The sequence below is a fragment of the Anarhichas minor genome, unplaced genomic scaffold, assembly GCF_050575085.1.
Source record: "Anarhichas minor isolate MPS153535 unplaced genomic scaffold, ASM5057508v1 ptg000040l, whole genome shotgun sequence".
Lineage (NCBI taxonomy): Eukaryota > Metazoa > Chordata > Actinopteri > Perciformes > Anarhichadidae > Anarhichas > Anarhichas minor.
In genome coordinates, this window is record NW_027466486.1 from 11,513,256 (window position 1) to 11,525,768 (window position 12,513).

The 12,513-nt window shown below is 46.3% G+C and overlaps 2 protein-coding genes across 2 annotated transcripts in view; both read right to left on the reverse strand.

Annotated features, from left to right (window-relative positions):
- Positions 1-430: 430 nt before the first annotated feature.
- Positions 431-4,309, reverse strand: kbtbd11 (kelch repeat and BTB (POZ) domain containing 11). Its single transcript, XM_076108331.1, has one exon. It carries the CDS (start codon positions 4,307-4,309, stop codon positions 2,453-2,455), a length of 1,857 nt encoding a protein of 618 aa, XP_075964446.1. The 3' UTR covers positions 431-2,452.
- A 2,793-nt stretch (positions 4,310-7,102) lies between these two features.
- arhgef10 (Rho guanine nucleotide exchange factor (GEF) 10) overlaps positions 7,103-12,513 on the reverse strand; it is a 34,676-nt gene continuing 29,265 nt past the window's right edge. Inside the window, exons 27-29 of the mRNA XM_076108515.1 lie at positions 8,673-8,795; positions 8,009-8,542; positions 7,103-7,931 (exon numbers count right to left, since the gene is read on the reverse strand). Coding sequence (XP_075964630.1) covers positions 8,025-8,542; positions 8,673-8,795 — 641 coding nt within the window. The 3' untranslated portion in view covers positions 7,103-7,931; positions 8,009-8,024. The remainder of the gene's footprint in view (positions 7,932-8,008; positions 8,543-8,672; positions 8,796-12,513) is intronic.

The window sequence follows — 12,513 nt, forward strand, 5'->3', positions numbered from 1 at the left end:
GAGGCTCTATTGCATTACTTCTATCATATTGTGTTTCACTATTACTTCTCAGCCCTTTAACAATTGTTCACTGGCTATCCACCGTCTAGTGACACGAGTATTGCATTCATACTTTTTTTTCTCCGCATTTGGAGCAGTTAAACTCTTAAATGACAGGATGGACAGGACCAACAAAGACACATGCATTTGTTTTATTCTGTTTCATGTAGTTAGATAACATCTTGAAAATTGTTTAATGAGTCAGGAGAAGCATCTCACTATGAAATAATATATCATAATCACAGGGAACGTTTGAGAAAGTCAACGGAGTCATACTATCTAATCATTTTTATTATTAGACACAATATCTCATATATGTGATATATGAAAACACAGTTATAGGATAAGAAGTTTTATCATAATGATGTTCACATTGGCTTGAACTCGTAAAGCTCATGGAATTTCCCTTGACGTGATACTATGAATATTAAGACAATCACATGTATTAGAAAGGGAAATACAGCCAACCGAGTTCTTAAATGTGTTGTTGGGCACGAGCTCATGTTTGAACCGGTGTTACTGGGTGCCGTTACAGTCAGGATCCACTAGATGGCAGCTCTGTTTCAGGTTAAAATAATAATCCAGCACTTCTCCTCTCCCCCCCATTAAAGACATAGTGGAAAAACAGATCATATTCAGACACAAAATATTTTATTTGAAGCACTTATTTCTGACTGATATACATTATCCAACAGCAAGTGTGTTAGCCCACTCCATATGCCTTGAACAGGAAGCCTCACGTTGCATCACTTTACTGTCCATCACAGCAGCAGCAAATCCATACAGACAAAAGTATTCACAAAAATACAGATGCCAGCCAGCGAAATATCAAAACCACATCCATTTTGTCCTGCCTGGAGACATTCCTAAAAAAAAAAGTTATCAAAAGCAATTTATTCCAGGAGTGTAACCACCATTAGCTTCCATTGAAATGTGTTGTTGCAGCAGCAAACGGATCCTGTGAAATGTCTAAAAGAAGGAAATTTAAAGAAAAAAAAAAATGGTATTAATGTGCACGGATGCAAAAAGAACATTTGTTAGTGTCATGACAGCAGGGTGTCTTGTTTGTGGATGCAGTGAGGGCCACGACCCTGACCATGTTCCAGCACTGTAGTGGTGGAGTTCACCTTTGACCTAAACAGGGAGGAAAAGGAAACCTGCTAGCACTTGAACATGGGTCCTTTTACAGTTTCCTTAAACACCAACAGGGAAAGAAATACAAGAGCATATTTGCATCTTTATGTGTTCTAAATGGCTTACTTTCCCTCAACTTCCCAGACAGTGACTGTTGGCAGCTAACGTGATGCCCTTCCTCTCAGAAAACCACCGATTGCTTTCGGTTTATAACTCAACTCCGGTGCTGTCAGTGGAGCGCTTTTTATAAGGAACTTAATCCACAAAAGATGTAAAAGTCTTTGTCAGTTTTGATAGTTATTTATCTTTGGCAAGTGTGCTAAATATAGGACCTGTGGCACATGTGAGTAGAGTATGCTCTATCAGCAAAATAGCATTATTCTGAATGCAAACGTGAATATATGTACTCATGAAACTTAAAGTTCAGTTTCCAATTTTGTTTTCTGTAAGCCTGAAGCCTCTTGAAGACTGTTTCTGCAACTACTTTTGATTCGTTTTCTCAAGGAAAAATGGCAAACATTTGCTGTTTTCAGTTTCTCAAATGTGAGGATCTGAAGCTCTCTTTTATAATATATAATAATAAAACCAAAATATCTTTGGGTTTTGAACTGTTTGTTGTATAAAACATTCAAATGCATCTCCTTGGGGTGTATCGTTTCATTATTATCTGACATTTTGTTGACCAAACAATAAGTCACAAAGAAATGCTGAAAATAATCATAAGTTGCAGCCTTAGATCGAAGAATTATTGTATTCCTTCCAAGTCAGATTCCCATTATAGTAAATATTAAATAGCATTACAGCAGACACACCGGTCTATTCTGTCTCCTTTGCATAGAACCTGTGTTGCATCGTTCATAAGGCGCACTACGACTGCTTCCGTTCTTTTTTTCTTTATACAACTTTCAACAAAAACACCAGTCAACGAGTTAATATGTTCTAAATAATATCTATTCTATTCAAAAAAAGTGCACAAAATAACCTACAGTCACTGTCAGCATGTCATTATCTACAGTCAGATACAATTATTATTCATTCAACTCAAAAAACAAAAACAAAATCCTTATTAAGGCTTAACCCTGCAGACACATTAAATTGCCATGCAAATACACACATTCCATTGCAAGCAGGCAATGAGACACCGAGATAGAAAGCTGACATTGAAGAATGTATATAAGGTCTTCTGCTTATTCCAGTTTCGCTATTACGCATTTATTTTGTTGGTCTGGAACACACACGCACACACACACACGCGCACAGACACGCACACACACACACACTATGTCACTTTCTCAGGCTTTTCAGGCAAAGTGAGAACAAAAGGAAACAGAACACCTTTTGCCTCCAGAGGCGCCCTCAGGGCCTCCTCAACAAAGTAGGCGTTCTCCTCCTCCACCACAAACTGAAGAGTCTGGCTTTTGTTCACACAGTAGATGCAGTTCCCGATCACGGCACACCTGAAGGGCAAATGACTTCCGAGCCTCTGCGCTGCGCAGTCATGCCACATCTTCACGATGCTGTTGTACTTGAACACGGTGATCCCCTGCTCGCGGTTGACGTCAAAGCGGTAGATGAAGCTCTTGAACGCCACCATGTCGGTGGACTTCTTCCTGCTGTTGTTGAAGGGGCACTCCTGCCACTCGTCCCGCTTGGTGTCGTACTTCAGAAGGCGGTAGAAGAGGGAGCCCCCTGACACGTAAAGTTCTCCGCTGCAGGCGGTGGCCTCGTGGGCCACCGCGAAGGCTCCCTTGGGCAAAGGGGCCACGGCGGTCCAGCGGTCCATGCGAGGGTCGTATTTTTCCACTGTAAACAAACATTCCCCTCCAATGGCGTACAAGTAGCCCTCCATGGACACGAGCTTGAGCTGGGCACGAGCTTGGGTCAGAGGTCGGACCTCGGCCCAGCGGTTGGTTATGGGGTTGTAACAGAAGACCTTGTCTGAAACCTTGCCCTTGTCCCCGTAGCCCTTTATCCCCCCTGCCACAAACAGGTAGTTATACATTGTGCAGATCCCGCATCCTTTAGTGTTTATGTCCTCGGGCATCGCAGTTAAAGGTCTCCAGTCATTTGCGGTTTCGTTGAAGCAGTAAATCATATGACTCTCCTCCAAAGACCCAACCGACAAAGGGCTCTGCGGTCGGCTGCCGCAGCGGCTCGGCGGCCGGCTCCCAACGCGATCGAACACATCGTTTATCTCCGCCACCATCAGAGTCTTCCTCCCCTCCATTCTCTTCTTCAGGATCAGATCCCGCTCGGACCCGTTCAGGCGCCCGTACGCAGCGGGGTCTTTGAGGACCCGGAGGAAGTTGTCGCTCATGAAGCCGTAGGCGGTCTCCTTCAGTTCGCTAAGTCGCTGCTTTTTGGCGATGGCCAGGATCTCGTAGCAGTTCTCCGCGGTGATTTGCTCGGACATGGAGTCCATGGCTGCCTGGACGGCGCAGGGGATCTGGAGGATTTTGGCCCCCGTGATGACTTCCACGACATTGCCCTTGCAAACATTCATCTGAGAAGTGTAAATATAGTCGATTAATGTAGACATAGTCTTGTAACTCACTCCCTTCACTTTCAAGATGTCGCGTGACAGCCGTGCTTTGAAGTAGTCACTCTTCTCCGCCAGGACGGCCTTGTGAGCGTTGATCTTCTGCCCGCCGACTTCGATGACTAAATCAGGCTCTTTTGGGGACTTTCCAGCTCCCTGGCTGCCGTCCCTGCGCTCGAGGTTCGATTTTAGGACTGACCAATCTCTTTCCTGTTCGGCTTGGCCAGGCAGGCCAACTGGGGAATCTGCATTGAGAGACACTTTCGCTCTGGCGCCATTGTGGATTTCACAGTTTTGTTGCGGACCTCCGTTATCATTGGAGCGGTGATACTGAGCCGCCCTCGAGATGTACGGGACGTCGCCTTTCTGGTGGCCGATGTGGTTATTCTCCATCAGCATACCGTCCAGCAGGTATTCCTTCTCAAACACTGGAGGGGGGCTAAAATCCTGGTTGTCCTGCGGGAATCCTTGGACGTACCCTGGACATAAATTCCCATCGTCGTCAGAAGGCGTGACAAGGTCAGGGTTCACGGCGTGGAGGATGACGTCGGCCTCCACGGTGACGGCCCCTCCATCATGCCTGCGACACTCGTTCATCTCGACGTGCTCACTTGTGACGGGAGGCGGCGCCTTCACCGATCATGCTGAGTGGATGGACAAGCTTGTGATTGTGCTCCTCTCTGTTCACCTACAAGGGGGGGACACAAGGAGGGAATTCAACCAAGGCCAATGAAGGAGGTAAAAAAGGGTCATGAAAGCTGCAAAGGCTTCTTTATTCTCTAAGGGGCGCCCTTTCTCCAATAACAAACAGATTGGAAACCTTGAAATTGAAAGGAAAACATGACTTTGTGCTGCCATTTCCAGCTCTGCTGAGTATTACACTCCTTTCTTAATGTTTCATCGGGTGAGTCAAAACCAACTGCAGGCTTCAGCATGCAACACCTACTTTTCAAACAAAAGAAACCTATGCAATCCCCAACATGCGGCTTCTCGTGGCTGTAAACTAACTGCATGACCCACTGCAATAATCACTCTGCCGGCCCATGATTTGTGGTGGTAATCTGGAGCCATTCAGAGCGCATGCGCAAATGGTGTAGCGCTGATGGAGGGATTAATCTCCAATAAAACTGAGAAAGGGCGTTTGTAATCACGTCAAAACTCCCGTCTCTTGTCCAACGCGTTATCCCATAATGTCGGACACACGCCGAGAAAACAGCCCAGTTTGTTAAACCAAGAAAGAATATAAGTAGGCTATTTTACGTTAACCTAGTATAAATTAAACGAGTACACATAAATACAGATGTATGTCCATTAACAGTGTGATGTGATTTACCTGCGTTTCCTCTCTGCGATTAAACAGCTCGGCACCAGCAGTTTCCCTGCCAGTCCGGCACAAAGCTCCGTTACGTAAGGCAGTCCGCGATACTGGTGATCCCAGCCAGGCTGTGCTCACTCCACCCACAGATCCGATCCCAGACCCTCTCAGCTGCTGCTGCTGCTGCCGCCTCATGCGCCCCTGCACTGCGAGCTCCCCCCCGGGTTCAGTGGTGGAGGCGAGGCAGGCAGAAGAGGGACGCTCAAACAAACACCAGTCATTTCAGGTCGCACCTCCTCCTTCAGATCGGCAAGATCGCAAACTAATTTCCTCCGGTGGAAGAGGGGAGAGCTGCCCGCGCACATTCACCAACGCGTCGTCCTCCAGGAAGCGGGAGCTGTCCAGCGTGGGCAGCAAGAGGCACTAGCTGTCGGACCTGCCAGGGCTGTGCTTTTTGTTGTGTGTGTTTTTTTTTTTTTTTTTTCTCGGTACCGTTGACTACAGTGAGGCGGTCATCGTTGAGCAAAACCACGCCCCTTCAGTCGGTATTAACCCTACTCTCAATAGCAGGCGCACGAGGCTCCATCTGTTAGAGATGCGACATTCCTTTACGCATCATCCCCGTCCCGGGTACAACTCATTTCATCATGAAAAAGTGGGACCCTTTATATGAAATAATCCTATAGAGAACAATTTAGTAGGATATTACAGCTGCACATTAAAATATAATTAAACACTAGACCCCCAAAGGAATTTTATATTACACCAACGCTGTTCAAAAATCAATAGATGGTCCATTAATACACTCCACCTGTTTGTGCATGAGACAGTTTATCATAAAATATACCTGTAGGACTGACATGATTGCTCTCTAAAGTAAATTGCCGAACGATGCTCTGGAAATATGAGTCACACTTTCCTTTTATTTGGAAATGATCCAGCATCATTTCTGACTAACTCCCACACGAGATACAACCAGAACCAGAGTGTAAAAGTAACAGAGTTGGAAACGTTTGTGTTTCTACAGTGATAAAAGAGGCACACAGCATGTGACGAGGCCCGATTAGAAATAGCGAGACCTCACAGGGCAGCAGCAGTTATTTTATTCAGGGTCCACAACCTCTCCACCGAGGAGACTGCGTGTCTTAACTGGCCTTCAGATGTAAAAATAGAGGGGAGCCACCGCAAGGGCATCACACAACTATCAGCCGTGTGAGATTAGAGGGCATTCAGCTGGGAGGTTTTAATGCCGGGTATTTTGAGAACAAAGAATCGTCGAAAGACTGATACGCAAAATGAGTTATCTCCATGGAAACGTCAGGGTCAGAGAGGGAAACAAAAGACTTCTAGTTGCAACACCCAGCCAGACAAACTGATAGCTCGGGTTGGTTCAGCGGACCGAGGCGTTGCCACGTTTTTCTAGAAGTTAATAAATACAAGCCAGTATTCAGTTACAGAAGTTAATTATCTTAGGCTCAAGTCCCCATTAAGATCAGACAATATTTGGAATAAGCCCAGCAGGCCGTGGATTCTAGCATGGGATCAACTCTAAGCCGACATCCGCCTATCTTTGCTTGTAAGAACTGACGATGTAGTGAAACGCGGTTGTGCAACAGTGGACGTGGGCGTCGCAAGAGAGGAAAAGCCTTGACCCTCTCCTTGCGGCAGTGCGAGAAATGAGCAGTGAAATCCCGGAAGAGCGGCATCGGGCTCGGCTCCTGCGGCCCCTCAGGCACATTGCTAGTCCCAGCATGTACCGATGTCTGCACACAAGCCGAGTGGAGCACAAGTGCAAGGTTAGTTTGAGTCAAGAGAAATAGGCACACTAACACTCTCTCTTCCCCGGTCTAAAATAGGACTTAAATATGTCAGCGTTAGTAACTGGTGCATTGCATTATTTATTTTTAGCTGGAAACTTGCGAGAGAAGTTGCCATAAACTCCATGTGTATTTCCCCGGAAGAGAATCTTCAATGAAACAATACATTAGGATGTATAATGATACATTGTGGACATAAGTGGAGAACTGCATGCATCCTTTGAAGAATTGGTTCAAATGAAGTACACAAGGTTGCTCAATAAAACAGTTTATGCATTTGTTAATACACAGAAGTAAATACAAATTGTGACAAAAGTATAAAGCTTTTTTTCCTTTTTTTAAAATATCCTTATGCGAGACAAAACGATTCATTGGGAGAGGAACTCTCTCCTGGTGATGACAACACTTTCACGCCTTTATTATTAGGAACCTGGCCAGCCAGGGATCCTCATCAAGCCTTCCCGAACAGATTCAGTCATCGATATATTTCACCTTTTCTTTCCCCATCCCTTTTCCCTCCGTTACCAGAATGGTAGAAGCGCCACGCTGGCACAAAAGATGACCCCGAAACTCACACACACACACACACACACACACGTAGTCCTGAGTTGTCATACTTCATATTTACAACTCGGGGCCTCGACAGATGACCGACAGGCCTGGCCAGAACCCTACTCTTAATAAAACTTTTATGTAACAGATTGAAAGCCCCATCGTTTCCTTACACACCTTTCATGAAGTCATCAACACTGATATGAATACTGCAGTCCTATACAGTCAACTGGTACGGCACAGACACTGGAGAGTAATGCGTTAGCCATGTTACAGAAAAAAAAAAAAGAGCTTTCAGTGTTTTCCAACAAGTATACAGTATATCCTCCGACTGGTCCGGAGGCTGTTTGCTCCGTCAAGCGTCATGATTGAGTGGTTATATTAACCCTTTGTTTTTCTTTTCTTTAGGAACATCATCTGGAGTATTGTGGAGTGCTTGATGCATTTCTCGTTTCAGTTTTGATTGATCCCAAATATTCTGTGAAGTGTAACAGATCTCCTTTGTGAGAGTTGTGTGCAGCACTTTTGTTGAAACCTGAAAAAGAGAGAGGATATCGGTAAGATACAAGTATGTATTGCTTGGTTACAGAGAAAGTGTTATTTCCAACCTACTGAGGCACTTTGGGTGTCACATGCTGAGCAAGGGGATCTGCCAGATCATGATGGTAGAGGTGGTGTCCTCGTGGCGAGACTGTTTGGTCTTCTTGCTGACCCTGCGGTGGCCAAGGCCTCCAGACACCACCAGCAGAGAGCTGACGTCCACCTTGCTGACCCGGCGGCCCCTCTGGTGATGGGCCGGGTCGTGGAGCACGTCGTAAAGGGCCCCGTCCTCGGGCCCGTGCTCCAAAGAGACCAGGGACGGCGCTAGGGAGCCGCAGGACGACGAGGACAGGGAGTCCCGGAGAGCCATGGCGGTGCAGCCCGCCTCTCCCAGCCACACGCCCCGTCCCTGAGGGGCGGTCGGGGCGGAATCCGAGGAGGGGGGCTGGGTGTTCCCCCCATCATCGTCCACAGTCTCTGTTGGCTGAGCTGAGGTGGGCGGGGTGGAGGACGACGGACCAGAGGAGGGCCGGTTACACACCGCGGCAGCCACGCTGAGGAACTTGACCGGACCGTTGTGAGCGTGTAAGGACACCATGCCCCGACCTGACAACAGGCACAGACCCTTTAATATTCACTGAGGACGTTTCACACACTTAGGATGAAAATAATCCAGAGTTGCGGGACTGTGTCCGAGTACATCTGAATATGCAATACAGTGCTGCGACGGCGTTACCTGTGACTTTGGGGATCCCCTGCAGTCTGGGGACAGAGAGGGCCACAGTCACTCCCAGGTTGGTCCCCACCAGCAGCAGACCATGACAGACCAGCAGACTACTCACCGACACTCTCTGGTTTCCTGTGGGGGGGGGGGGGGGGAAGAGAAAGAAAAATGGAAGCATAACTTTAGATTCAAGATTTATACCTTGCATGTATCAAATGTATTTCTGAAATATTGAGAGAGCGATTAAGTGTTGAGCATGAACCCCTAGACCTCACACGGATGGACGGTAATCAAGCATCACTTGTGTATCCTGGAAAAACCAGAGAACTGCATAGTTAATGGCACAGGGCCACTCGAATACAGCCCGATGCGTGGGAGGGAGGGAGGTGTGTTGTGTTTTTTTCAGCGAGTGGCGGCATTTCGGCAGCGACAACGGTTTTCTGTCTCCAGGGCAACGTAAAAAGAGGAGCCTGGATGAAAGCAGCTCTTTTCAAGCGTCTGAATGCAGAAAAAAATGCACCATTATGGGTCCGCTTTGACTCAGACAAACAAACACAAAAGTGTTTTGTCATAGAAGGAGTGAAGCGTAATGCTGTAATTAAGGAAAGGAGCTTTGGACAGTCTGAACTGACCTTTTCCCTTCTGGTCAGAAGAATAAAAAAAGTCTCTGTGATGCCTCTTTGGACTGTAAAATGGCGTGATTGTTAGTTTAACTGCACCTCTCAACGAGGACGGCAGTAAAATCAGGCTCGCTGTGTTAGGTGACTTATTATGTGTAATTTGGCACTCGTCTCAGACCGTCCGCACACAGAAGCTCTGTCAGGACTAAGCTGTGCAACAAATGCTATCGAGTAACACATTTTTATCATCACTTTTTATGATTGTAATAAGAATCTGGGGTTTTTGCAAAAACAGCCTTTTGGGTCCCGCTATGTGGGAGGCGAAGACTGTCATGAGTCATTACTGCTGCAACAGCTTGACTTGAATTTCCTCCCTCAAAGTAATCCTCTTGGGGTTTAGGGGAAAAAATTACTGCCAGCCTCTCTGCCTGACCCCCTCACTGGAGCTGACCCCTTGCATGGGGCGCACACACACACACACACACACACTACATACTTCCAGGAATCATGCCAGATAGGCAGGCAGGTACAGTTGAAGACTGGGCCCTGCCCACATGTGCTTCTAATGAGGGCCCGGAGTTAGCAGGAACGCACGGACTGCTGGTCGGGGGCCTTGCTCAACTTCCTCCTTTCATAATATTTGGAGTTCCCCACCCAATGGGTGAACTAAAATAAACCCAGAGTGAACGTCAACACGGCCCAGCTCTGGCCCTGATCCTACACCGGAGCACCACTTTGATCCGCACTTAGTCCCGACAAGCAACAGCAGGAGGGAGGAGCAAATCCCAAGCGTTACAATAATACACTTGATCAGCCATTCAGTCTCGAAATAACTCGGTCGGCCTATATTACCCCTATTGTAATGCTGCTGGAAGCGTTCTAGTTCCTAAATTCACACCCACATTTTCTCTTTGTTCACCCAATGAAATACACTAAGAGCCACGTTTACGGCTCTGTGAGCATGTACTTAGGGACAGCAGTGCTTTGAACTAGATGCTAACGCTAGCATGGCAACATGCAGACAAATTGACAGTGTTAACATGCTGACGTTTAGCAGGTATAATGTGTACCACGTTCAATTTTAGTTTAGCATGTTAGCATTGCCTATTTAGAGGATCAGAGGGTGATCAAAATGGTGAGGGGAAAATGAAAGTATGCACTGAATTTCAAGGGACTCCAATAGTTGGATATCACAAAATGCCATGGTCCCCAGAGGATTAAGTCAGGAGGCTTCATCCTCTGGGGACCATGAACGTCTGTATACAATCTTATAGAAATCTATCAAACAGTTGTTGAGATTTTTCAGTCCGGACCAAAGCGTTGGATTGACCAATCGACAAAAAAAAAGGGAAGCACCATGAGCTCTTAGTCGGCGAGCCGGAAACTTCACACATATCTTAAAATCATCATACCTCATACCTCACTGATCGTGAGGAATTTCCATGTCAATCTGAAACATCTCAGAGGAGAAAAATCGAATTAGGACGAGTTTGAACCAGAGCTTCTTCACATTGCAGCCTGTCATCCAGTCCTTGTATCTCTAAGAGAGGTGGATGTTCTCTCATTAAAAAAAAGAAAGTGTCTTATCCGTGTTGGGACGTGTGCAACAACAAACAAAGAAGAGCTGGAGGTGTTATTTACTGACCCCCCCCCCCCCGCCCTGATGTTTGTCTCCCATTAAGCCATGCATGGCTGCCTATTTAGGTCACAGAGCAACAGACAAAGGCAGACTAGAGCCTCAGCGCAGCAGCCTGCCAGCTCGCCACCTTCCTCTGAGACGCCATCCTGGTGCAGTCTGCTTTGATGGAGAACCGCTGCCTTTTGAAGTGCTTATTATTAGGAGCTTTTTTTTTTTAAAGCTTTTACTAAATTTGAACTTAATTTGCATTATAATTCTCCTAACTTTTTTTTCCTCAAAGACAAGCACTTTATGAATATTTCAGGACTATTTTACAGCTTCTGTACTCGTCCTGAGGTGGATCCTCGTCCCACTTTCCTTTGAGATTCAGTGGGTATCACAGAGGTTCAATAAGATAAACCCATACTCCAACAGGGAGCTCTAATAACATGTCTAACTTAGAGGAAAATATATTTTCAGATTAATACTTTGGAATATACAACTAAATTAGTCTAAAACATGAGCCACACACGGTTCCTCAACAACCACTAGCTATGGATTACGTTGGAAACGACTGCTATTACAACACATTAGCTCACTGTCTGTTGAATGTAGGGAGTTAGCAGAATTGCTCCAACATGCATGAACATGAGGTGGATTACTCCACCTCGAGCATCTCCTGCATTCAACACTGAACCATTTACAGAGGCATTCACGCTGAAGACAACGCCTCCATTTCTGCATTGGTGTGCCAAGATTGCGTTAGGTGTTGTAATACAATACACCTTCTTAACAATGTGGACTTCCTGGACACATCGATTGCAGGCAGTCCCTCCCGTCCAAACAGTTTGGATGGCAGTTCCAATTACATCAGAGTTTGTGCAGAAACAGCACTTTTTAGATCTCAGAAGACCACGGAAAGAGCGGCATACAGGTGGACTTCATGCAACTGCTTCACCAAAAACGCTGCTATCAGAAGGAAGTGAGCTCTTAATGGCGAGGCCCAGAGGATGAAAGCTTTCGAGTGTAGTCGTCTGTCCCGGAACCAGCTTCCTCTGCGGTTGCATGGATCCTATTAGCAGTGAGGTCCCAAACCGGGCTGCTTTTATCATTCACATCTGTTTGACAAGGAGGCCCTTCTACTTGTTACTCTAAACACTGGCTATCAGAGTGAGATCCTCCCACAATATCAAGTCAGTGTGGACGGCTGGTCATTACATTTTTCACATGCAATTAGGGATTTCCTTCAGGAAACTCGGGGTTTGTAAATGTAGTATTTCTGCTGTTGCCAATGCAGTTTATAAAATCGGTTTCCTCTGCAGACGGCTCAGCAGAACTGTGAACCAGTCTGCCTCTTGGAACAACTTGTAGCCATGGATACGGGAAGCGGTGAGCGGATGGCTCTTTCACGCGGTCTGTATTTAAGCCTCGACATCATTGGATTCCGTCTTCATAGCCGCAAGTGGTATTTAAAACTATCTCCCCCAAAAGCCAATTACAGGAGATGCGACACTGCTGCTGATTTATAAATGCTGCTTGAAGTGTCCGATGAAAAGAGCGAACCTGCTTCAGCAGATGTTACGCAACCTCCAGACAGTCTCTTTTGCTACCTTGC

What these genes read in the sequence shown, in the direction of transcription:
- kbtbd11 (XM_076108331.1), bottom strand. Translation starts at nt 4,309, where the DNA reads ATGAACGAGTGTCGCAGGCATGATGGAGGGGCCGTCACCGTGGAGGCC.